This window comes from Leptonotus elevatus, chromosome 4 (genome assembly GCF_054856555.1).
Source record: "Leptonotus elevatus isolate MCC_2025b chromosome 4, RoL_Lele_1.0, whole genome shotgun sequence".
NCBI classification, from domain to species: domain Eukaryota; kingdom Metazoa; phylum Chordata; class Actinopteri; order Syngnathiformes; family Syngnathidae; genus Leptonotus; species Leptonotus elevatus.
The window spans coordinates 27,357,777-27,382,212 of NC_141242.1; the positions used below are offsets into that span (position 1 = coordinate 27,357,777).

General features: G+C 44.2%; 2 protein-coding genes across 6 annotated transcripts in view; one reads left to right on the top strand and one right to left on the bottom strand.

Annotated features, from left to right (window-relative positions):
• The window catches only part of LOC147176438 (membrane-associated guanylate kinase, WW and PDZ domain-containing protein 2-like), a 324,669-nt gene that overhangs the window by 251,913 nt on the left and 48,320 nt on the right, over positions 1–24,436 (bottom strand). The window lies entirely within an intron of this gene.
• LOC147176441 (membrane-associated guanylate kinase, WW and PDZ domain-containing protein 2-like) lies at positions 10,490–23,800 on the top strand. The gene is made up of 2 exons (XM_086072693.1): positions 10,490–11,112; positions 23,672–23,800. Exons 1-2 carry the CDS (start codon positions 10,815–10,817, stop codon positions 23,701–23,703), a joined length of 330 nt encoding a protein of 109 aa, XP_085928819.1. The 5' UTR covers positions 10,490–10,814; the 3' UTR covers positions 23,704–23,800.

Genomic DNA, 24,436 nt, shown 5'->3' on the forward strand with positions numbered 1-24,436 from the left:
CACAGTTAACAGGGGAGCTTGCAAATTTTGCAGCATCTGAATAGCATTTACATATGGGGAATCAGTAAACGGGTTAATGGGCTCAAACACATTTTCCGTGGGCGGCTCAGCTTATGGCGGTGGCGCCGTAGGTGACACAAAACCATCCGAATTAGCCCCCTTCTTTTTCCTTGCATCTATCACACTCATCCTAGAAAGTTTCAATGAACTACCCATAGCCAACATTCTAGCAATAACCATCATCTGATCCACTTTTCTACAGTTTCGTCTGACTTTTCTCAGAGTCTGAGAAAATCCATATGTCCCTCGTACTTCTTTGTCTAACAACTGCCGTTTCTTCACACATGCTAGCTCTACCGCTTTCATCAAAGATACCAAACAAACAGCGGTTGATAACGGCGGAAACCAACCTTCCTCACAACAAGTCCTCATCCAATCATTCAACAATACTTTCATTCCATCTCTGTCTTTTGCAGGCATAACTCCGACAGATACTTCACACGCGTTTTTAACTTGAGCACTCAACAACAAGTTCCGACCATGATTCGGAAGGACACGTAGGTCAAACCATTCAGTATTGCGGTCAAAATCACCCTCCATTACTATATTAATTACTCACCCCCTTAGTTATTATTATATTCAAGTCGTATTAATATTTATTAATTCAGTGACGTCTCACTTGTGGTACCACAGTTCAATAGGTTATACGTATTCAACAACGTTGCTCATCACCCCTCCAAGAAATAAAATAATAACAACAGACAAACACGAAATGTCTCAGAAAAGCAAGGACATTTCCACAGATTCCAAACAATGGAACGGAATCGCCCTGTGTCTTCGTCGAAATAAATATATCCGGATCTATCGATTCCTTCACAGCAGCGAAACTCTCACGTCTTATCCCAAAAATAAATACCACAGAAATGCACGGTCTTACGATTTCTTCAGATTGCGGAACGAAATTGCCATGTGTTTTCCGTAAATCAACAAAACCACTGCTTCAATCTGTACTCACAAATATCTCTCATTGCTTCTTCACTCAGCTGCGCACAATCCAACATGATGTCACTTCCGTAAACAAAGACCTCCGTCACCACGAACGTGTATAGTTCAATGTCGTAGTAAAATCCAAAATCAAGGACTTCGTGTCTCTCAGATTCCGTAACGGAACGAAACAAACCTGTACTTTAAACTCTACTACCTGTTCACTCAGATCTCATGTACAATTTAGTCAAAATTTTAGAAACGAAAACCGGTTGCAGCGGTCCCAAACAGACAGAATTTTCGTGGATAAACGTGTCCACTTACCGTATAATTAATTTGGCGCCAGAAGTTCCGTCTGTCGGAAACCCTGCAACCTGCAACGTCGAACGTCGGGCGTCACCATCTGTTAGAAAACGATCTTTGTTTTCCGCGTGTTCGTAAAGTTGTTTTCAGAATCAGAGTTGAGATCATGTGAACAGTTTTTCCTTCGAAGGTTTTATTTCAGAAATTTCTGAGACACAGCCAAGCTCACTCAATCAGTGATTTCCCTTAGTGTGTGTCTTTACAGCGGACTCACAGCATTCTTATACAATATTGAAAAAGTAGTACAAGCCTCCTACAGGATACAGCCCCCCCCCTCCCTTAATCCCCCAGTCCTGTGAATAATGGAAGGGAGACAGGAGAAAGCAGATAAGACTTTGACAGCATCATATTTTAGTTCAACCCCAGATCTGTCCTTTAGACCTCAGACCTTAGACCTGATGACCTGATGACCTGATGAGCAGAAACTCTGACAGCACTTAAACATACACATCCTCAGATAAAACACAGGAAACCTTTTAACACATTCCTTTTCCCAGATAAGAGGAAGGAAGAATCTTCAAACGTTTTCACATTAGTATACTCATCAAGCTTTACTGAGTTAACACAGTTATATCTCAAATCTACACAGCTATAACTAAAATCAAAACAGTTAAAATTTAAATTGAAACAGTAAAATGTTAACACTACACATATACATACACAATTTTTTTTTTAGATAATGTCAATACCAACTTGGACGAGAGGACAAAAAAACACGAAACAAAAAAAAGTAGGTAAGAAATACCTTTAACTGCTAATAAAAAATTGTAATAACACAGTATTACCATCAATACCAATTGGCAAAAAGCCTAACTCTGTGAAAAGAAAATAATAATAATAATAATAATAAATAAATACAATAAAATAATAATTTAAAAAAACAAATATATCAACATCAGCTTGGAAAAAGTTGTCGCTTAGTGCAGAAAAGTATTGATTTGAGACACATAGAACCTACTGTCTCCCCATTTAGAACAATTCAGGCAGGGAGCGTATGTAGCTCAATGCTTTCTTGGGATCGGTGAAGTCTTTTTTTCCATCCCCCATCCTCAGGACAAGCACCGCTGGGTAAATTAGCAAAAAGGTAATCTTCCTCTCATGGAGCAGTACTTTGCACTGGCGAAACGCCGCTCTCTTGTTTGTGATCAACTTCGAGTAGTCCGGGAAGACCATAATGCGGTGTCCATTCCAGCATATATTCCCCATCTTACGCGCCGTCTCCACAATGTGCTCCCTGTCTCGGAACTGCAGCAGTCGAACGATGATGTTGGCCGTCCGGTCTGCGCTTACCCAGGCTCCGATGTGCTCGGTCTAACTGCAGGCCGTCCGAGAATTCGATCGCCAACATCTCCGGGACAGTCGAGCACATAAATCCAAGGATGTCAGCGCCCTCTGAGCCCTCCGGGAAGCCGACGAAGCGAAGGTTGTTCCGTCAGCTTCTGTTTTCCAAATCATCCACCTTGAGCCGCAAGGCCTCGACTTCTGACTGCGTCGCTGGGGGGTTAGCTTCAAGCGCACAGTTAGCATCCTCCAGAAAGTCAATGCGGGCCTTGGCGTCTCCAAGGCGGGAGGTCATCTGAATCTGCCCCGCTTGGTGTCGCGTCGCCAGCCTTAGCTGCGCCATCTTTGTTAGCATTGGTTGCTATTATGTATATATATATATATATAAATATATATATATATATATATATATAAAATATATATATATATATATATACATACACACCCCCACCCCCCCCCACACACACACACACACACATATGTTATCGATTAAAGGTGTATTCAAGTATCTTCTCGAAAAGTAGAAGTCAAACGTCCCTTTGTCAATTTTCAAAAAATGCGGAAGTGCATGCGGAAGACCATCCTACCAGCTCTCCTGCTCGTCCGGGGGAAACGCCTATCAAATGTCAGGTACGTGCGGGCTCATCTTCATCATCATCATCATCTTCATCAGTCTCTGCAGCCGGCCTCACTTCATAGACGGATGTCCTCTTGCGGCTCTCAGCCATTTTCAAAGCGTGCGATGAGATCGGTGGAGCAACAACGATGAATGGCTGAATCTGAAGCTCAGCGGCTTCATGCTACTAACACACGAAGTGCACATGCGCAGCTAGGAACGAGCATGCACAACGTCGTTATAGCAGATTGATTGACGTGAGGGCCGGCTCTAAGTGATTTGGTGCCCTAGGCAAAAATGCAAATTATTGCCCCCCGCGACAAAAATAAATAAATAAAATAGCACACCACACAATAAATACCAATTTTAGTATGCCTTTATATTTGTTTACATTAAACCAGCATGTATTCTTGCATTAATTAATGTGGTTATGTGAAACAGATTTATGCAACTCTAGTTACAGGCGACAAGGCGTGGCAGATATAGGACTCAGGCGCCGAGATAGGAGTTTGCTGCCATGGCAGATATTTATTAAACATAAAACTCCTCGTTTCGAGGGGAAAACAAAGGCTATAAAATGTTAAACTTAAGGCGCTCCAAAAGGGAGGATGTCTAATCTACAAACCAAACAAAATCACTCCTAAACTAAAACTTTACTGTGGCACAAAGTTACAAACAAAAGTTCACGCAGAAGATAGGTCAACAAGGCTGAGGACTTTGACTGTGACTGGGCTAGAGTGACTCTGACGAAAACACTTTGGCACAAGACAGGGGAGATGCAGACCATTTAACACATGAGGGTAATGGGACACAAGTGGACACAATCAGGAATCAGGGTTGACACTGACACCACATGAAGAAAGGCAAATGACCTGAAACGAAAGGAGAGTCAGAATTTTCAAAATAAAACAGGAAATGACAAGTCAGTAAAAGTCAACCTCACCGCGGTGTAACAAAAGGTATCTGGACTGGAGTGACTGCTTTAAGCAGGAGCTTTGCCCAACTCTGGTGCACAGTAGCATGGATGTAATGATGGAGTAAACAAGTAACAAGCAAGCTAAGAAGCGGACGCTAATTTCATGTTTATTTTTAGAGACAATGATGATCGACTGACATACATGCCTCTACCCTGATCTAGGGATGCTCCGATCCGATACGTGGATCGGGTATTGGCCAAGATATTGGGGGAAAAAATCGATCTGGTATCTGTCAAAATGGTCCCGATCCACACCCCGATCCACACCCCGATCCACACCCCGATCCACAGAGGCTTATCTCCTGGGCGCGCGCACGTTCACGTCTCCAATGACGAGGTGAAACGGGGAATGCTTTGCTAAGTTGGCACAGCCAATGTCTGTTAAAATTGCACTGGGGGAACATCGGAAGTCATTTGGCAGAAAGGCGGGCCTCGCGTCGCCAATTAGCGGAAGCCGTTTGACAGCGAGAAGCTGCCTCGCCGCCGTCAGGGACCTTTGCGAGAGAGAGCGGGGGCTGGTTGGTCTCACCGCTGGCCAAGCGGGGACCTCCGCTCTTTCTCTCGCGAAGGTCCACCGCCGCCCGATCAGGGCCTGCCGCGCTGCTGCTGCGAGTGGCGAGCTGACAGGCTCCATGGAAAGACGGCCGTGTGGGAAGCAGCAACAGAGTTTGCCAAGGCGGACGAGACAACGAATAATGTAATTAATTATGCCTGTTGTAATGGCATTTTGTACATAAAGGTGGCATTTGGTGATAATCTATTTTCTTAAACTATGAAGAGCAAAAAAGCATGGAGCCTATGAATATTTCTTTACGTGCAGACATATAGACAGTGTGTAGACAGAAGCAAGTGGCGCAGGAGCCTTGGCCACATCGAACTCATTTTGTAAACAGAAGCGTTAGGAATCAGGCGAGCCTTGGCCACATTATGCACAGTTGAAACATTTACACTGCTTGAATGTAAGAAAAAAAAATTGTACCGTCACTTAAGTAACAATTACATTCATCAATACACAGTGGAATCTCTGAGTTTGAACTCGCACAATTCGGACTTCAACCCAAAATTTTTTGTAAAAAATGCCTCGGAGTTTGAACTCATTTTCGTAATTCGAACACCCAAGCAAAGCAAGCTAAGCCGAACATACCTTGAACGGGTAGCCGAGTGAAGCCGAGTGAAGTCGAGTGCTCACGTTGCGGTAGTTGAGACGATGCACTGATAATTTCCAGTCAGATCGTGAATACTCCCGGAGGTGCTCTATACTCGCGAGTGCATTTGATTTTTCCATGACAATTTTCTTCGCTATGGGTCCAAAGAAAGACCACAGTGCCACAGTGGCAGCAAAGAAAAACATACAGTGCTACGAACCACAGTGGAATTAGGAAGGAGATTATCGCGCCGTTGTAACTACCATGACTACTTCTGTAAATACTGGCACGAGGACCCCCCTTTGCTGTTCAACAACGTACCTGGCGTTAAACAACGCACGCAAGCACCGCTTAGTAGTCTAACAATATGCCCAATGTAAAATACACAAACTCAACACTCAACTAAAGCTAGCATCAACATAACATTTATCATCCACTGTTGCCATCACACCACAACAGGTAAGGTAAAGTATTTTGATTGTTTGAATACTGTACTGTAAACGGATTAATTGCATTTACATTACTTCCTATGGGAATTTTTTTCCCGAAAGGTTAAACATTTGGGACTTTTGAACACTTCGCAGGAACAAAACTCCGAGGTACCACTGTACATTCAATACATGTATTGAAAATATTGAATGAAAATCATACTTCAATAAATGTTCAAAAAATATTTTGAAGACATTAAAGAACATCTAAAAGCATGTTCCCCGGGGGCTGGGGGTCGGGGGCTGGGGGGCTGCCGGTTGGTCGGGGTGGGGTCGGGGGAGCGGCTTTGTTGGGGGGGGGGTGCTGGGGGTGGGGGGTGTCTGGGGGCTTGGGGGGCGACTGGGGCTGGGTTGGGGTGGATGGCGGGAGGGGGGGTCGTGGGGGGAGCGGGGGCTGTGGACCGGTGGGGTGCCTGGCGGGCCTGCAGTGCCCCGTCCTGCTGCGTTGGGATGGGGGCGCGGGCCGTGTTGGGGTGGGGGGCGCTCCTGCTCCTGGGTTTGCTCTCCGGCCGGTGGCCCTGGCGGGGCCCGGGGGTCGTCCTTTGGCGCTGCCGCGGCCTGGGGGGCCCTGAGGTGTTGCGCTTGCTCTGTCCTGGCAGGGGTCGACGGCTCCCCTCTTTGGTGGAGATTTTCATGCATGCCAGATCCACCACACCAGCATCTATTGAAACTCAGACACAATCTGCTTCTTCCTCAGGTCATTGAATCGGTGGAGGCTGGTGTCTGTGGATCTCACTCTGCTTCGTTTGTCCTTCCTTCCTTTCCTCAGTCTCTCCTTTGGTCTCTTGAGGTCTCCCTGATTTTTTGGATTTGTTGGAATTTAGATGGTTCTGGGGTTGGTGAAGAACTCTGGTTGGTGGCCCGGTGGGTCGTGTGTGGTTGGTGCTGGATTTCACTTTCCTTTGTTTTCTTTGGTCCCCTCGGGTCTCCTGACGGCGGTGTTTGGTTTAGGTGAACGGTATGGGATTTTTTCTAATAGGTTTTTGGTGAGCTAACGAATACACACACACTCGCATGCACGCACACACATACACATACACATACTCACCCACATACAAAAAAGAAAAGAAAAAAAAGAGCAATGATTATGACATTACCGAATGAACAATACTGAGCTCTTTAAAAAAAAAAAAAAAGAACATCTAAAAGCATTTAAGTTTTTTTTTGTGGAAATATATTGAATATTATTGGGGGCACTAGTGCAAAGACAATTTAGTATGTATCGGATCTGTATCGGCAGATACTAAAGCCAAGGTATTGGTATCGAATTGGTAATGAAAAAAGTGGATTGGAGCATCCGTACACTGAACCCGTTTTTCCTCCTCCTCCTTTTGCCGCTTTCTTAAAGACACAGTCCAGAGTTTTGACCATTTCTGTTTGTAATCAAACCGTTTCTGTTTGTAAACAAACAATTCAAAACGGACCCCTCCCAAGGTTTAACCCATACGGGCTCAACGTCCACGCCCCCTGCCTCTGACCTCACTCAGCCAAACAAGCTGCGAGAGTGAGTGACAAGGTATCTTGCAAATGGTCATATTACTGATCCGAGACTGTGCACCAGCGATTACCGACAGGGATAATTATAGTTCAAAACGACATTCGCCTTGTAACGATGGTGAAATAATAAGGACAAGTGTGGAGCTAACAACAGTTTTCAAGAACAAAACAGCCAATAGCGCGCGTAGCTTCTCAAAAAAAACAAAAACAGTCTGTGATGCCTTCACGGCCTGTCCAGAGCATCAGATTTTTTGTACATGGATTTTGATTTTCAACGTTATGAATGCTGTAAATGTATCTGTGTGTTCATACATAATACATAATATGTTCAAATAAGAGATCTGATCACATGTATTTGCTTTATCTCCTGTCTTTGGCTCCTGATATAGCAAGCAAGATACTTGATAGTAAAGCCAAATTTTCATGGCACCAATGAATGTGTTATAACAGGTTCCTCTGGAATTTTTTTTGTCAATTTGTTTGACAATTTGTTTGTCACATATGGTCCTAAATTTAAATTTAAACATGATTTCAGTGTAACTGACAACCAAATCTCATATATTATTTTTTAATTTTTATCAATGGCTTTCAATTGTGCATGTACAATATTTAGAACTTTTATTTACAACACAAAATCCACAATAACTCATCTCCATATTATGGGCCCTGGTTCATCAACAGTTAAAATCAATAATAATTGTATTTTAAGTCCATTCACTTTGTACAGGCTTATAATTAAAATCAATCATATTTTTTTTTCAATTATAACTCTTGATAAAAGGTCGAAGGCTGCATTGTGTAGTCCCACCTACTTCAAATCGTGTTATTTTACTTTACTTTGCATAGCAATAAAGTGCTATTTGCTTTCCAGTCCTCTCATTTGACTGTCACTTCCCACAATTTCCTCCTCTGTGGGTCTCCAGTGAACCGATACATTATAATACCACTGCCTGGTCATTTTGAGCAACGCCATGCTGAACAACAAGACATGATTGCAACATGAAAGTGCAAACACCTATTGCAAAACACTACGAAATCCTAGCAGCAGGGTAACAATATGGCGTCCATTTTTTCATGTGAACAGCAGTTGACCAATCACAGCATAGTAGCTCTGAAACCGAGTTGGCCAAACTCTCTCTATCAACGGCTCTGATGCCTAGTTCGCCTATGCCCAGTCTGGTTAAGATAATCCACCCGGAAGACGCAGCAACAAAAGATCCTTGAATACACCTGTAACCCTAAAATGTTGTTGTTATTTCTCGGAGGCTGGGTAAAAGTCGGGCTACAAAGTCTCGAGTTTATGATGGTTTTCTGGCGTCTTCTTGCCAAATAAATCAAACACGGCAGGACAGGATCCACGCACTTCTGTCTTTTTTTTCTTTTCTTCTCGAACCAGGCTCGCTCGTTACACCTCTCTCTCTTTTTGGCTCATGACATGTGCAGTACATAAAACAAAACACCTCAGCATAGAACAAAAATAGCAGTAATAATTCACAAAACAAAATAGTAAATTGCAAATAAATAAAAATACACATTTTCAAACATGTTACACACCTTTAATGTCAGATTTTTCTTCTTTTCTTTTTAATCTTTTAATCTTACCGATTCGACATGTCATCATCATTGCTCTCTCTCTTTTTTTCTGTCTTTTTCTTTTTTTTGAATGAGCGTGTGCGGGTGTGTGTGTGCATGTGAGTGTGTACTCATTAATTCACCTAAAACCTATTACAAATCCCATACCGTTCACCTAAACCGAATACTTCAGAATCCAGCTTGTGAGGTTGTCAGGAGACCAGAGGAAGAATCAAAGAAAAGAAAGGAAAAGTGAAATCCAGCACCGACCAGACATCCCACCGGGTTACCAAACAGAATCTTTCACCAACCCAAGAAACATCTAAATTCCAACAAATTAGGGAGACCTCAAGAGACCAAAGGAAAGACTGAGGAAAGGAAGGAAGGATAAATGAAGCAGAGTGAGACCCACAGACATCAGCCTCCACCGATTCAACGACCAGAGTAAGAAGCAGATTGTGTTTGAACTTTGAATTTCAGTGTGGTGGCTCTGGCATGCATGAAAACCTCCACCAGAGAGGGGAGTTGTTGACCCCGGCCAGGACAGAGCAAGCACAACCCCCCAGGCCACGGCAGTGCCAAGGCACAACCAACGGGCCCCGCAGGGGCACCCGGCCGAAGAGCAAACCCAGGAGCCAGGAGCGCCCCCCACCCCAACACGGCCCGCGCCCCAAGCCCAACGCAGCAGAACGGGCGGGGGTAGAAGGCGCACCCGCCCACCACACCCACACCCACCCCTTCCAACCCCCCACCGGGACCCTGGCGAGCATATGGGAACAGCCCGGCGGGACGTTTTTTTCAATTTAATTCATTAATTTTATCTGTCAATAAATGGCTAAATCTAAATTATGTACATTTATTATTCACAATATCAAAAATTGTGATAAAACAAAAAATTATCTCCATCATCATCATTAGTAGTAGTACGTATCAATACGACTACTACTACTACTACTACTAATAATAATAATAATAAATAAAAGATGTATGTCTTTTATTTGATGACACCGGGTGCGCCTCCTGCCCCCGCCCACCACACCCACACCCACCCCTTCCAACCCCCCACCGGGACCCTGGCGGGCATATGGGAACAGCCCGGCGGGACGTTTTTTTTCAATTTAATTCATTAATTTTATCTGTCAATAAATGGCTAAATCTAAATTATGTACATTTATTATTCACAATATCAAAAATTGTGATAAAACAAAAAATTATCTCCATCATCATCATTAGTAGTAGTACGTATCAATACGACTACTACTACTACTACTAATAATAATAATAATAATAAATAAAAGATGTATGTCTTTTATTTGATGACACCCATTAATAAGAATTTTTGTGTGCAGAGTAGTGTTTTAATGCAATTAAGTTAATAATAATAACTATTGTTATTTTCAGAAAAATTAATTTGAGTGCAGTTTGTTGCCTGTAGTGCGTTGGCGGCCTCCTCCCTCCTCACCAGGGAGGGGGCCGGGGGATGGAGCGGCAACCCTGGCAAGCCGAGTAGTGGGAAATGTTGTGTCCCCTTCATAACACCCCCCCCCCCCCCCCCATCTCCCCTCCCCTCTCCTCCTCTTCCGACGACCGAACCAGAACCATTCATCTCTCCCCTCCTTCGGATTTCACATCCGGGTTACGGGCCACTGTTTGTCTCCTGGATCCGTGTGTCTGGACCGTGGAATCATCCCCCCCACCCCCCACCGAAGCAAGCACCGCGACGTGCCGCAGCCTCTCGACAGACTCGGCGCCTCGCACAGCGGACACAGCTCCCGGCGTGAGTCGATTGATGTCGCCCAGTTGCGGCGAGTCGCACTGAGGCGGGCATGAGGCGGTGGTGGTGTTGATAGTGGCCAGCCAGTCTGCGGTGAGCCGACTCGCCCCTTGCAACGATGTCGAAAAGCCTCAAGAAGAAGAACCACTGGACCAATAAAGTCCACGAAGCGGTGATCAGTCGCGGCAAGGACGGCGAGCTGGGCTTCGAGCTGAAGGGGGGCGCCGAGCTCGGCCAGTTCCCCTACTTGGGTGAGGTGAAGGCGGGGAAGGGGCTAGTCCAGAGCGGCAAGCTGGCCGAGGATGAGCTGCTCCTGGAGGTCAACGACATGCCCGTCGCCGGCCTCACCAGCCGGGACGTGCTGGCCGTCATCAAGCACTGCAAGGACCCGGTCCGCTTCAAATGTGTCAAACAAGGTGAGCGTGAGCCAGCCGCAGCCGCGACGTATTTACGTTTGTTGACGTGTGCGTGTTTGTGTGGAACTATACGTGATTTATGTCAACTGCACACTTTTACCCGGTTATTGTGCCGTGTGACAATCAAGAGAATACAACTGAATGATTTTTTTGGTGTGGGTGAGGGGTTTGACAATTCGCAAACATATGCTAGCTGGGCCTGTTTTGAGTGGCGCTCCAGACCCGGAACCAGTAGTAGTAGTAGTAACCGCGGTTGTGGATGTCCGGAGGGGGCGTGCCCGTCTCCGGCGTGTTGGTGACATGCTGGAGGAGACAGTGACCGGCTTCTGCTGCAAATAGACAAACAAACAAACAAACAAACAAACAAACAAACAAACAAACAGACTGACAGACACATGGCTGCCATTAAAGACTTGTTGCAAACATAAAGCTGTCTAATTAGCGAGGGGCCTGACTCTTATTGATTGCTGCTGCTGAAGTTAATGTGGCTTGAAGGAGCGAAATCTCAAATTGAACACAACACAAACACTAACAGAAAGACAGATAGGTGCATGGATACTAGAAGGATGGATGGTGGATGGGTGAGCGATGGATGAATGATAGATGGATGGGTCGATCAAATGGATTGGTATACAAATGGATGGATGGATGGATGGATGGATGGATGGATGGATGGATGGATGGATGGATGGATGGTAGCATGGGTTCCCAAGCCATCCTGAATGAGCTGAACCATTTGAAATTTGAATGGTTTGAATTTCTCAAGATATGTGGAAGGAAATGCTAAGTAACTATGTAACTATGGAGGACCAAAACTGCGAACATTCAAAATAAATACATGACTAAATGAATAAATAAATGACGAAAAGTGAAAATAAAAACGGATATAAAAAATATAATTCAAAAATTAAATCCCAAAAAATAAATATCTATGGAAAGAAAAACAGCCATATAGCCATATATATATATATATATATATATATATATATATATATATATATATATATATATATAGGAAATGTAATACTTAAATCAGTCATGGAATAAAGACAGGTAAAACAAAATAGCGCCAAATAAATTGATAAATATCACAAATGGGTAAGTGAATAAGTAAATTAAATGAACACAAGTAGGTAGTAAATAAAATATAAATAAATTAATAACAAAAAATACAGAAGTCACCACAAAACACTGAAACAATGGTGAGTATCATGCTGAGTCATACACCAAAGAACAAAGATGTGTTTTAAGAGATGTTTTAAAATTGGATAGAGAGGGAGGTTGCTTAACGGAAAGGTCATTCCAAAATCTATGGGGAGAGATTTGTCTAAAATCTTGTCTAAAATGTTTCTAGAGAGGACAATAATGTTCTCTTATATCTAGAAATGAAAGTTGGTCGATCATTATTAAGTGGAAATACAGTATGTTTTTTTTTAATGTGTTCTGTCTTCATAATAGTTCTTTCACCAGGAAAAATATTCAATTTTTATCTGAATACCCGGTTATTCAATATAATTTTCTTTATGATATATGAATACCTAAATATTTGATAGTTGCAGCCCTAAAGGGGACTGCAACCCGCATTGCTATGCTGGTTCATACATAGCATAGATGGATAATGAAAGAGACGACCAGACACCTGACATTTGGGTAGGACTGGCCATTAGGAATTTCAGGGGTTTCCCAAAGTGTCCAGCCCTGTCTATTTTCCGACTAGTGCCATTCGCCCCAGTTGATAAATAAGAATGGGCACATGTTGCTGGCCGCTGTGCGCACTCTCTTCCCAGGGCCACGAATCGCGAATATTAATGGCTGGATGTCGATCGAACAACACAACCCTGGCTGGTACCACCTCTGCCTCAATTTGAGCCAGGAAAAAGGCTCTGAAGATTATTCTTGTTCAGTGTTTGCATGTTTAAAGGGGACTAATGTAAAGTCAATCGACTTTTTTTGTGGTAAATGTCATAAGAATTATATATTAGATTGTTTGTTTATTTTTGATTCATTTACTTACCACCCAGGATGGAAGCCTAGTTATTTGATTAGGTATTGTAAACATAACTGACGAGATGTACTGTTACCATTAATTAAGTAAAAGAGTAAACGTATTTCACCCCTATCGTAAGCGTTTATAGATTGACAGAAAGCCCACATTGTTTAGATATTTGTAATTTTAACCTTGAATGTATGGGTGGATTTTTTTTCTGTGTGTGTTTGAAATGTCCGACTGCATTTAAATGCATCTTGTGTCTCGCAAGACACATCAATGTTTACACTCCTATTAGCGTCCAGCTGCTAACGCGAAGACTTGTGTCCTATCATACAATGACGTAATTATCTAGCGGTTTCTTGCTTCCTTAATTTGTGATTTGAATTTTTGCTAATAGATAGATAGATAGATAGATAGATACTGACTGACTGGCCAAACTTGGGCACCCCTGCAATAGAAGGTCAAAAAGTAGGTGAAATAATAATGCAACTATTTTTTTTGGTACAGAATTACCGAACCACTTTATGTGTGAAGCTCTTCAGCCCTCACACATCTAAAACTAGTGTAACATTTTATTACCCTTGTACATGGCAGCAATCATCCGACAGCGAGGCGTACCTAATGTTATGGCTGATGCGTGCATATTTTAAGACATAGTCGACTATAAACAGGACTTCCGATTTAATGTTGGTCGTGGTGAAGATGTTTCTTCTTCTGTGGCATGAAAGTAGCATTCTGACAGCGTCTTGTTTTCTGGGACATGAGAAAAGCAGCACAAATCAAACACTCGGGCCGGTTATTTTTGGAGCGAGCCGAGGATTTGCCTTCCCGAGCTGTTTGCACCACTTGCCTCCATATGATTGATTATTGAGTTGGAGCTTTTGACAGGGAGAGCCGCTTGGTGTGCAAGAAGGGGTTAAATGCTAATGTGCATCTATCTCACCCAGGTCTATTTTCTCCTCCCTCTTCTCCTTCTCTTAGCCAGTTAAACATGATGTGTTTATTGAACTCTCCTCCTCACACTCTCTGTGCTTTTACTTGAGCTCCATGCTCTTTTTTCCAGTGTCACAACACCATCCACTCAGCATTACGGGTTGGAATTGGGGGGTTAGATCACCAAATGATTCCCGAGCGCGATCCCTGCTGCTGCTCACCGCTCCCTCAATGGATGGGTCAAATGCGGAAAATTTATTTCACCCCATTTAGATGGGTGTGACAATCAATTGTACTTTAACTTTAATTATGCTAATCTGTAAATCAGTAAGGAATTAAACAAAAGTTCAGATTATAACAATAATGCAATCAAATCTGTGGCTTTACCACATTCAACTTTTTATGTTGCATGAAACATGACATGTAAACAAGTGAACTGCATTTAAACACTGAATTTATCAATAAATAAATTATACATAGCGTACGTAAAAAATAAAACTTAGCCATCTCCAGTCAGTAAAATCACGCATACTTCAGTGTAGGGGAAAGTACCTGCTTAATATGACGTAACATTTTCCAATTCCAAAACAAGAAGCATGCTTTACAAGCGGCTGTGCGGCACCTCAACGATTAAATGACGACGGGTAATGACGAGCAATAATGTTTTTGTTTCGTCTGTCTTCATTTTCATTAATTAAATGAGACGACACATGCAGACGATTTATCCACAAAATATAGGACAACTTAACTAGGCGCTTCCATTTTCAAACAATTTGAGCGCAGGATGTTTTGACTGGTCACCGCTCAGTAGCACCCTGTGGGTACACAACACACGTCAATAGAAATCAACACTTTTATTTTACGTGCAGCGCATATAAGACTGCTGTGGTTGCTCACACGGCATGTCGTCGAGCAGACACTCGGATTTATAAGCCGTACACTCGCACTCACACGCGCAACATGACGTATGGAATGTCTTCCACTTGCGATAATTTTCAGGTCACTTTAATTCATAAGAAATTAGAATTTTAAATGCCACATTTTTTGTATCTTACTGTTTTCTTGAAAGTTCACACAAATTTCGAAGTATTTTCTTATATTTATGTAAGACCTGACTTATTGCACTTTAAGACAATTTAGAATCTTTTTAATTTATATTTACAATTATTGAATCAGAATTATGAAAATATTTTCATCTCATCCTTGCTGATGTCAATGTTTGTGTAACACTTAAGTGATTATAACACTTGTTACTTTCATTAATAAACTAAATCATTTAAGCAGTTAATGCCACTGCAAAATTTAATTCAGAATTTAATGTTTGTGGACTTTTTATCATGTCTTTGATATTTAAGAAAAATGTATGTTCCATAATTAATCAATATCTGATTGAACTGAATGAAGTAAATAGAATCCAATCAGGCACAATTTTAATTGAATCGAACTGAAGCCTAATTAATCGAAATAGTCGATTGAGGAAATTAAAATCGATGCCCATCCCTAAAAATAATTATCAATGAATTTGATAACCGACTAGTTGTCGATTAATAGACTAATCATCATTCCTCTGTTTTCAAATTTAGAAGATAAAAGTAAAATCGGTCAGACGATTATATATTCAAGGAAAGTATAAACACCTGAAAAATCTACTCACCCATGTATACTAGTATTTATAATTTGGTCCTTTCTAGCACTGCGCTACAGATGGAGATGGTGTGAAGGTGCCGGCGAGAGGGTGCGAGAGCGAGAACACACACACCTTCTGGTGTAAAAATACACTGACGCTTATCTATACAATGAAGATTAACCAAAATACATAATGAGTACTGCTTTTTGAAATGGGAAAAATAGCTGTGGTTTATACTGCAGGGTTTTTCTTGGAAAACGGGTAAGGTGTTTAATTTCATGAAAAATGACTCACAGCAGCAACTAATCTTCTTTTGTCACAAATAGCCAGAGGGATAAAAATAAAATCCCAGCTATTTTTGCGTTGTATTTATTCCAATTATTCTTGGACCTTTCATTTCATTCAAGCGCAGTTACCTTTCATAGCAACATAGCTCAGTTACAGTACCCATAGAGCTTTGCAGGAAATTCGCAACACATGGCAATTCATCTGTTTTTGTTCTCGATTAATTTACATTTTGTTGTGGAGGTTTCATGAGTAGAATATCTGCTGATTCAAGTGAAGAAATGAAATGTTTGTATAGCCTGTAATGTCTAAAGGGATCCACTGTCAAGAAGGGGGAGCTTGAGGACCCAAATGCGGGAAGACAGGGCAAGGAGGCAGAGATTCAATCAAAAAAGGGATTTTAATTTCTACAAAACAAAAGGCGAGATCTAAATTGCAAGGAAAAACATAACATGGAGAAAACAACAAGGCAAAACGGGCAGCATGACATGGGGGGAAAATCCAAGGCAAAAACGGGCAGCATCACAGGGGGAAAAACAACAATGAACCGACCCAGACAGAGGGGAGACAGCAGACTAAATACACAACAAGACACACCTGGGGCAAGACACAAGTGGCTGAGGGCACTGATTGGATCACACGAGGAAGGGCAGGATCACACTTAAACAAGACCAAGGGAGACACACAAGGAAAACAGAACCCAAAACATGACAGAACCCCTCCCTCAAGGGATGGCTCCCAGACGTCCCTAACACAAAAAAGTCCAAAAACAGGGCGGGCGGAGGGGGGCCCGGAGGCGGGAACCTGGCACACCCATCAAGGCCAGTCCGGGGGGCGTCCCGGACGCCAGACGAGGGGAGCCCGGCGGCGCCGGTCCGGAGGGCGCCCCGGACGCTACACTGGAGCAAAGGGCGACCACAACGTGCGCCGCCAGACAGGGAGAAGACGGCAGTGGGACGTGCACCTCCTGTCCACACTCAAGGACTTGAAGCCGCCATGGAAGAGGTGAAGAGACTTTGCACGAGAGCGGCACAGGCGGGGATGTCCGGGGTCTTGAGGCTGCCGTGGCACGGGGTCTTGAGGCTGCCGTGGCACGGGGTCTTGAGGCTGCCGTGGCACGGGGTCTTGAGGCTGCCGTGGCACGGGGTCTTGAGGCTGCCGTGGCACGGGGTCTTGGGGCTGCCGTGGAGGCGGCAGACGTGGCACGGGGTCTTGGGGCTGCCGTGGAGGCGGCAGACGTGGCACGGGGTCTTGGGGCTGCCGTGGAGGCGGCAGACCTGGCACGGGGTCTTGGGGCTGCCGTGGAGGCGGCAGACCTGGCACGGGGTCTTGGGGCTGCCGTGGAGGCGGCAGACCTGGCACGGGGTCTTGGGGCTGCCGTGGAGGCGGCAGACCTGGCACGGGGTCTTGGGGCTGCCGTGGAGGCGGCAGACCTGGCACGGGGTCTTGGGGCTGCCGTGGAGGCGGCAGACCTGGCACGGGGTCTTGGGGCTGCCGTGGAGGCGGCAGACCTGGCACGGGGTCTTGGGGCTGCCGTGGAGGCGGCAGACCTGGCACGGGGTCTTGGGGCTGCCGTGGAGGCGGCAGACCTGGCACGGGGTCTTGGGGCTGCCGTGGAGGCGGCAGACCTGGCACGGGGTCTTGGGGCTGCCGTGGAGGCGGCAGACCTGGCACGGGGTCTTGGGGCTGCCGTGGAGGCGGCAGACCTGGCACGGGGTCTTGGGGCTGCCGTGGAGGCGGCAGACCTGGCACGGGGTCTTGGGGCTGCCGTGGAGGCGGCAGACCTGGCACGGGGTCTTGGGGCTGCCGTGGAGGCGGCAGACCTGGCACGGGGTCTTGGGGCTGCCGTGGAGGCGGCAGACCTGGCACGGGGTCTTGGGGCTGCCGTGGAGGCGGCAGACCTGGCACGGGGTCTTGGGGCTGCCGTGGAGGCGGCAGACCTGGCACGGGGTCTTGGGGCTGCCGTGGAGGCGGCAGACCTGGCACGGGGTCTTGGGGCTGCCGTGGAGGCGGCAGACCTGGCACGGGGTCTTGGGGCTGCCGTGGAGGCGGCAGACCTGGCACGGGGTCTTGGGGCTGCCGTGGAGGCGGCAGACCTGGCACGGGGTCTTGGGGCTGCCGTGGAGGCGGCAGACCTGGCACGGGGTCTTGGGGCTGCCGTGGAGGCGGCAGACCTGGCACGGGGTCTTGGGGCTGCCGTGGAGGCGGCAGACCTGGCACGGGGTCTTGGGGCTGCCGTGGAGGCGGCAGACCTGGCTCGGGGTCTTGGGGCTGCCGTGGAGGCGGCAGACGTGGCTCGGGGACCTGGAGCTGCGGCGGCAGACGTGGCACGGGGACCTGGGGCTGCCGCGGAGCCGGCACGGGGACCTGGGGCTGCCGCGGAGCCGGCACGGGGACCTGGGGCTGCCGCGGAGCCGGCACGGGGACCTGGGGCTGCCGCGGAGCCGGCACGGGGACCTGGGGCTGCCGCGGAGCCGGCACGGGGACCTGGGGCTGCCGCGGAGCCGGCACGGGGACCTGGGGCTGCCGCGGAGCCGGCACGGGGACCGGGGGCTGCCGCGGAGCCGGCACGGGGACCGGGGGCTGCCGCGGAGCCGGCACGGGGACCGGGGGCTGCCGCGGAGCCGGCACGGGGACATGTGCTTGGGTTGGCGGTAGCTGGGTGAACATGGCTTGGGGTGGCGTGGCTGAAGTAGACTAGAGAGCAGGAACTGGGGCCACATCAGCCTGCCACCATGGGGAGTGAGGAGCAGCAGGGATACAAGAAACCGAGGATACTGAGACTGAAGGAACGTGACGAGAAGAAACGGGATCGGGTAAGGAACCAGGTGAAGCGGGGACTAAGTCTTGACGTGGCGTTAATGTGGGGCTATGAGGTGCACAAGATGGGGACCGGAGTGATGAACTTGGCGGGGACCGAGGTGACGGGGGGTGACCTGACGCGGTGTTAAAATATTCCGCAAACGAAAACTGTGACGAAAACATGTAAGGGTTTATGCTGGTGAAAAAATCCAAATCGGAACTGGAATCTGTAAGTGCATTAACCAAAAAACAGCCTTCTTCATCATCATCATCGGTGAAGTCTGTGTCTATGAAACAATGGGGTGACAAAATGGTGTCATAGGGCAGGGACTTAAGTGAACTAAGGAGATCGGGTGAATGGGGAACAGAGGACAAAGTGGAACCAGCCAGAGAAAAAGAACTTACATGGAGGGAATGGGATTGGGTGGCAGGCTGACGGTGCTTTCGAGCCGACCGACGGCGTGCCGGTCGGCAACGGGAGCTTCCCGCTGGGTCTGATCTTGGTCGGTTCATTTCTGTCAAGAAGGGGGAGCTTGAGGACCCAAATCCGGGAAGACAGGGCAAGGAGGCAGAGATTCAATCAAAAAAGGGATTTTAATTTCTACAAAACAAAAGGCGAGATCTAAATTGCAAGGAAAAACATAACATGGAGAAAACAACAAGGCAAAACGGGCAGCATGACATGGGGGGGAAATCCAAGGCAAAAACAGGCAGCATCACAGGGGGAAAAACAACAATGAACCGACCCAGACAGAGGGGAGACAGCAGACTAAATACACAGACTAACGACACAACAAGACACACCTGGGGCAAGACACAAGTGGCTGAGGGCACTGATTGGATCACACGAGGAAGGGCAGGATCACACTTCAACAAGACCAAGGGAGACACACAAGGAAAACAGAACCCAAAACATGACATCCACACAGCGTACAAACAGTGAAAGATGATAGATAAACACTTTTATAATGGGGAACATTAAGGTTCCTAGAGGTTATAATGTGAGTTTTTTGAAAAAGCTGTTACTACTCCAAAAATAAAAAATGCATTAAAATCAATGATGTTATGAATTATTGACCTCTCAAAGACCCAAAAAGCCATCCATCCATCAATTTTGAACGGCTTATTCCTCATAAAGGTCACGGGATAATCATCTCAATTATTGTATCTTAATTATTCTGCTTTGAAACTTTTTGTTGTTGAAATATTTCATATTTTGTGTTTATGCCTTACAAAAACTAGTAGTTATAGTGTGAGTATTTTGAAAAAGCTGTTACTACTCCCAAAACTAAAAAGGCATTAAAATCAGTGATAATATGAATTATTGACCTATCAAAGGCCCTCAAAGCCATCCATCCATCAATTTTGAACGGCTTATTCCTCACAAAGGTCACGGGATAATCATCTCAATTATTATTATAATTTTTTTGAAATATTACATATTTTGTATTTATGCCTTAACAGTAGGGCTGAACAATTATGGAAAATAATCTGCGCCCCCCCAAAAAAAAATATTTGCGATTGCGATATCATATGCGATAATTTTTTTCCAAGGTCCTTTTCAATGAATTTTTTACCCCCCAAAAAGTTAATTATAATAAACAATATCTGATCTATTCTAAATTACAGGCTGGTAAGATAAAGGCAAAGGAAGCCATTAATCAATTTTTTTTTTTTACACATATCCAACTTTTCATGTTGCATGAAAAATGACATGTAAACACTGCACTTTTTAAACACTGCATTTATCAATAAATACATTCAATATAGATATATATTTTTTTAAACTTAGCAATCTCCAGTCAATAAACTCACACATGCTAAAATGTAGGCAAAGTAAAATTATACCTGCTTATATGATGTAACATTTTCCGATTTGATTTAAAAAAACACTAGCATTCTGTAGCAATCCTTGTGACCCCTTCGACCACCATAAAAAATTCGCACAATCCATATACCTATAGGTGTCAAACTCCGGTCCTCGAGGGCTGGAGTCCTGTAGGTTTTGGAGGTTTCCCTCTTCCAACACAAGCTGATTCCAATCAGCAGGATCGTTATCAGGCTTATGCAGAGCTTGCTGATGAGCTGATCATATATCAGCTGTGTTGGAGGAAGGAAACATCCAAAACCTGCAGTTCTCCGGCCCTCGAGGACTGGAGTTTGACACCTATGGAATAAGCGAAGTACTCATCTTGGTCGAGCGGGGCATTATGGGTAGGGCAGCTAATAGCTGGCTACAATTTTTTTTATTGAAAACTAGTGGGAACTTGGAAGTAGGACAACTTTGTCATATTAGTGAGGCAACACTACTAGTGGTCATTCTGGTGCTACTACTAGGGTACAGGAGGCTACCAGTGCATGACACGTTTACTAGTTGGACTTGGTAGTGTTACTAGTACAGCACAGTAGTTAGTTCACTAAACAGGTCAGAGAGGACAAAGAGCGTACTAGTACATGAACCCAAAGCTGGACATCAAGGATAAAAAAAAAAATGCTTTCCACATCTTTCAGAGGCCTTCTCGATGTGATGGAAGGACAGATGGAATTGAAGGGAGGACTGCAATACAAACTGACTTCATATGTCCAATATATGATCAATTTGACATTTAAAAAAAATGAATCAATAGAATTGGTTTGTCTGCTTATTATCTGTTATTTTTACACATTATCTACCAATTTAAAATGTGGAAACTAGCTTGGGACTTGGGTACAAATCTTTTAACTCTCTTGACCTGTCTGAGAAGTGTTGTAAAGAGCCATCTCTTCCCTCACTCTGTTTAAGCCGTGCAGCAATATGTTGTCTCAAAATTGAAAGTCTAGATGATAATGAGTGAAAATACTACATACGTTCTCCGCAATCTCTGAACTGTGAGGTAGGTGTGCTACTGTGCCATCCCAAATTTGGTCAGTTTAATATTTTTTCACAAATCGATATTATTGGTCTGTCCGCAATGTCATTTGTTATATTTACACATTATTAACCAATTTTTGTGTTAGAAATAGCTTGAATGAAAGTCTCTTCACTATATTGGACACTTAAACTGTCTGAAAAATGCCCTACTGTATAACTTCATCCTTACTCGTTACCAAGGCAACTGTGCAAGGTTATTTTATTTAACGAAAAAACTAAAACTAAAATTAAAAAAAATAACTTTAACGAAAAAATAAATAAAAAAACGCAAATTATTTTAAAAAACTCAGAAAACTAACAAGCTACATTTTATGTTTACAAAATTAACTAAAACTAACTATAATTATAGCGAAAGTGTCCTTTGTTTTAGTCTTTGGTAATTAGTTTAATACATGAGCCTTTGGGGATGATTTTAAATGTGATTTTAAGTATATTTATTTCGATATTAATCAGAATAAAGACGTTTGAAAGTGTGTCGCACAGAAGTGATGTCATCTAGCAGCAGCCAATAGAAAAGCGCCTTCAGATGAATGTTGTTCCTAGGAGACAAGTTTGCCAAAATGCAACGCTTGGTGTTACTTTTTCCATTTCACCGTGGTGTTTATTAAATATTGCTCACAAATAATTAATTTTTTTAACAAAAACAAAAACAAAAATTAAAACTAATACTGAAACTAACTAAAACTAAACTAAAACTAAGCATTTTCTAAATAACTAAAACTAATAAAAAACGAACAGAACCACCCTGAAAACCAATTAAAACTAACTAAATTTAAAAAACAAAACTCAAAACGAAATAAAAATTTAACTAAAATGAAAATTCCAAAACTATTCCGGAAAAAAATTGTGCCATTTTGCACTTCATATCGTGCATTCTAGTGAATTTTCAGAGTAAAATTTTTGTTTTAACATTACTCAGTGACTCCATATTTTTTGCACTTATTTTATATTAAAATAATAATACAAATAAAATAAGGCTGTCATATCGGATTATAAGTGAAAAAAACTGGATCAGGACGGATCGGACGTGAATACACAATCCCAAAGCACAAACTGCGAGCATAAAGTGCACAAAGTGCTTTGCGGTGGTTAAAGAGAAAATATTATGGGATAATTCTGGCCGAAATTAATAATGCCTACCTTACAGAGAAGAAAGCAAAACAATGAAAAACATCAGACACTTTAACCCAGACGTCCACAAACCATTCACATACCGTGGCGTACCTTGTCCAGCTGGCGCTGCCTCCCAGTTTTTTTTTGGTGGAGTGTGTTCGCCTTCTCTCATTAATCGCTCCCATGCTTTTCGCAACTTTACTTTCAAAGCCCAGTTTCAATGACCAGTTGGAGTTCCTTCGTTAATCCTCCCGTTTTCTTGCTTCTTCCCCTTCCGAACCATGGATTCATTGATGTGGAATTATCTCGCGACTGCTCTATTCCCATGTACAACCGCGGAAATGATAGCTTGCAGGTTTAAATTGTGCCTTGTAAGAATGTCTCTTAGCTGATGCCATTTTCCGGAGTTTCTTAGCCAAACCGATGTTGTTTTGCACAATGCAAATACTGGCAGTATTTTGTTATCCATTACTGCTCGGTCTCGGCCGGTGTTCGAGTCATCTCCACGGATAGCGCCCGGCTGATGCACGTCGCCAAAAAGGTGGGGCCCAAACGGGGTAGACGAAATGAAGTACAGGAGACAGGAGGTCACACTGCAATTTGGCGTTAGGGTTATTTTCTCTTTTTATTCACTTTCTTGTTCCATCTCCACATTCGAGTACATACAGCTGCAACTCTCTTCTGCCTTCTCCCCTCCGCTGTACCTTAATACAAGCCAGCAGCCAACTAGCAACAAGCGTGAACAAGCCCACCAATCAGAAACGCGCGTTGGCACAGCAAAATTTGCCTTGAGGGGTTGTCTTAAAGGAAAATGTCTCCGGAACTCGGTGCACACATAAGAATATTTTAAGACTTTTAAGTGTGCCTTATAGTCTTGAAAACACTGTAAATTTTCTAGAAAACTTCTTGGGCGGCCCGCCCAAGTATTAGCATGGTGTGGGAATGGCTGGCTGTTATCCTTGGATGACGTCATACTACGAGACGTGCTGCATTCTGCCAGGTCTCTCGCCACTACACCTGCGGTCGGTAAGTTGGTCGCTCCGTTTGTATTTACATAGTCTCACTCTCGGTAAACAAAAGCCAAGGTCATAGAATCCAGAAAATTCAAGCAAAACCAATGCCTTTTTTTGATAGATCTTGTCACAGACATGATCACAGAGCATGCTGCGTGCTAGCCTAGCTTCAATTGAAATGTAGTGACACAAGTTGTAATGAGCTTAGCAACTATGATGAAATCTGACATTTGGGCGCAGTTGGCTCTGAGGACATAAAGACCACGATCCTTCCCATCCACTTTCACCACGGCAAAAATCTCTGCCAGTAAAACTAATGTTCTCTTCCATTGGGGCGGGCATAGAACTTGTGTAGTGTGTACAGCTTCTGCTCCAACTACTGATGCATTTAAGGTACACAGAATATGTCGGAATTTGTAACTCTTGCTCAGAATTTTAATGAACTGTTCCTGAAGATTCCAACTTGTAGCATGTACTCAATGATAGCTGAATTGAAATATACTTTAAAATATATGTGGAAATTGCTACATGATCTTTGTTTTTATTTTAACTAATGTTAAAATACATTAAAATAACATTTTGGGGGTTTGCAGTCAGAGTAAGGTCCTAATAAGAAACAGGTAGCAGTGTGTTCAGATATGAGAAGAAAA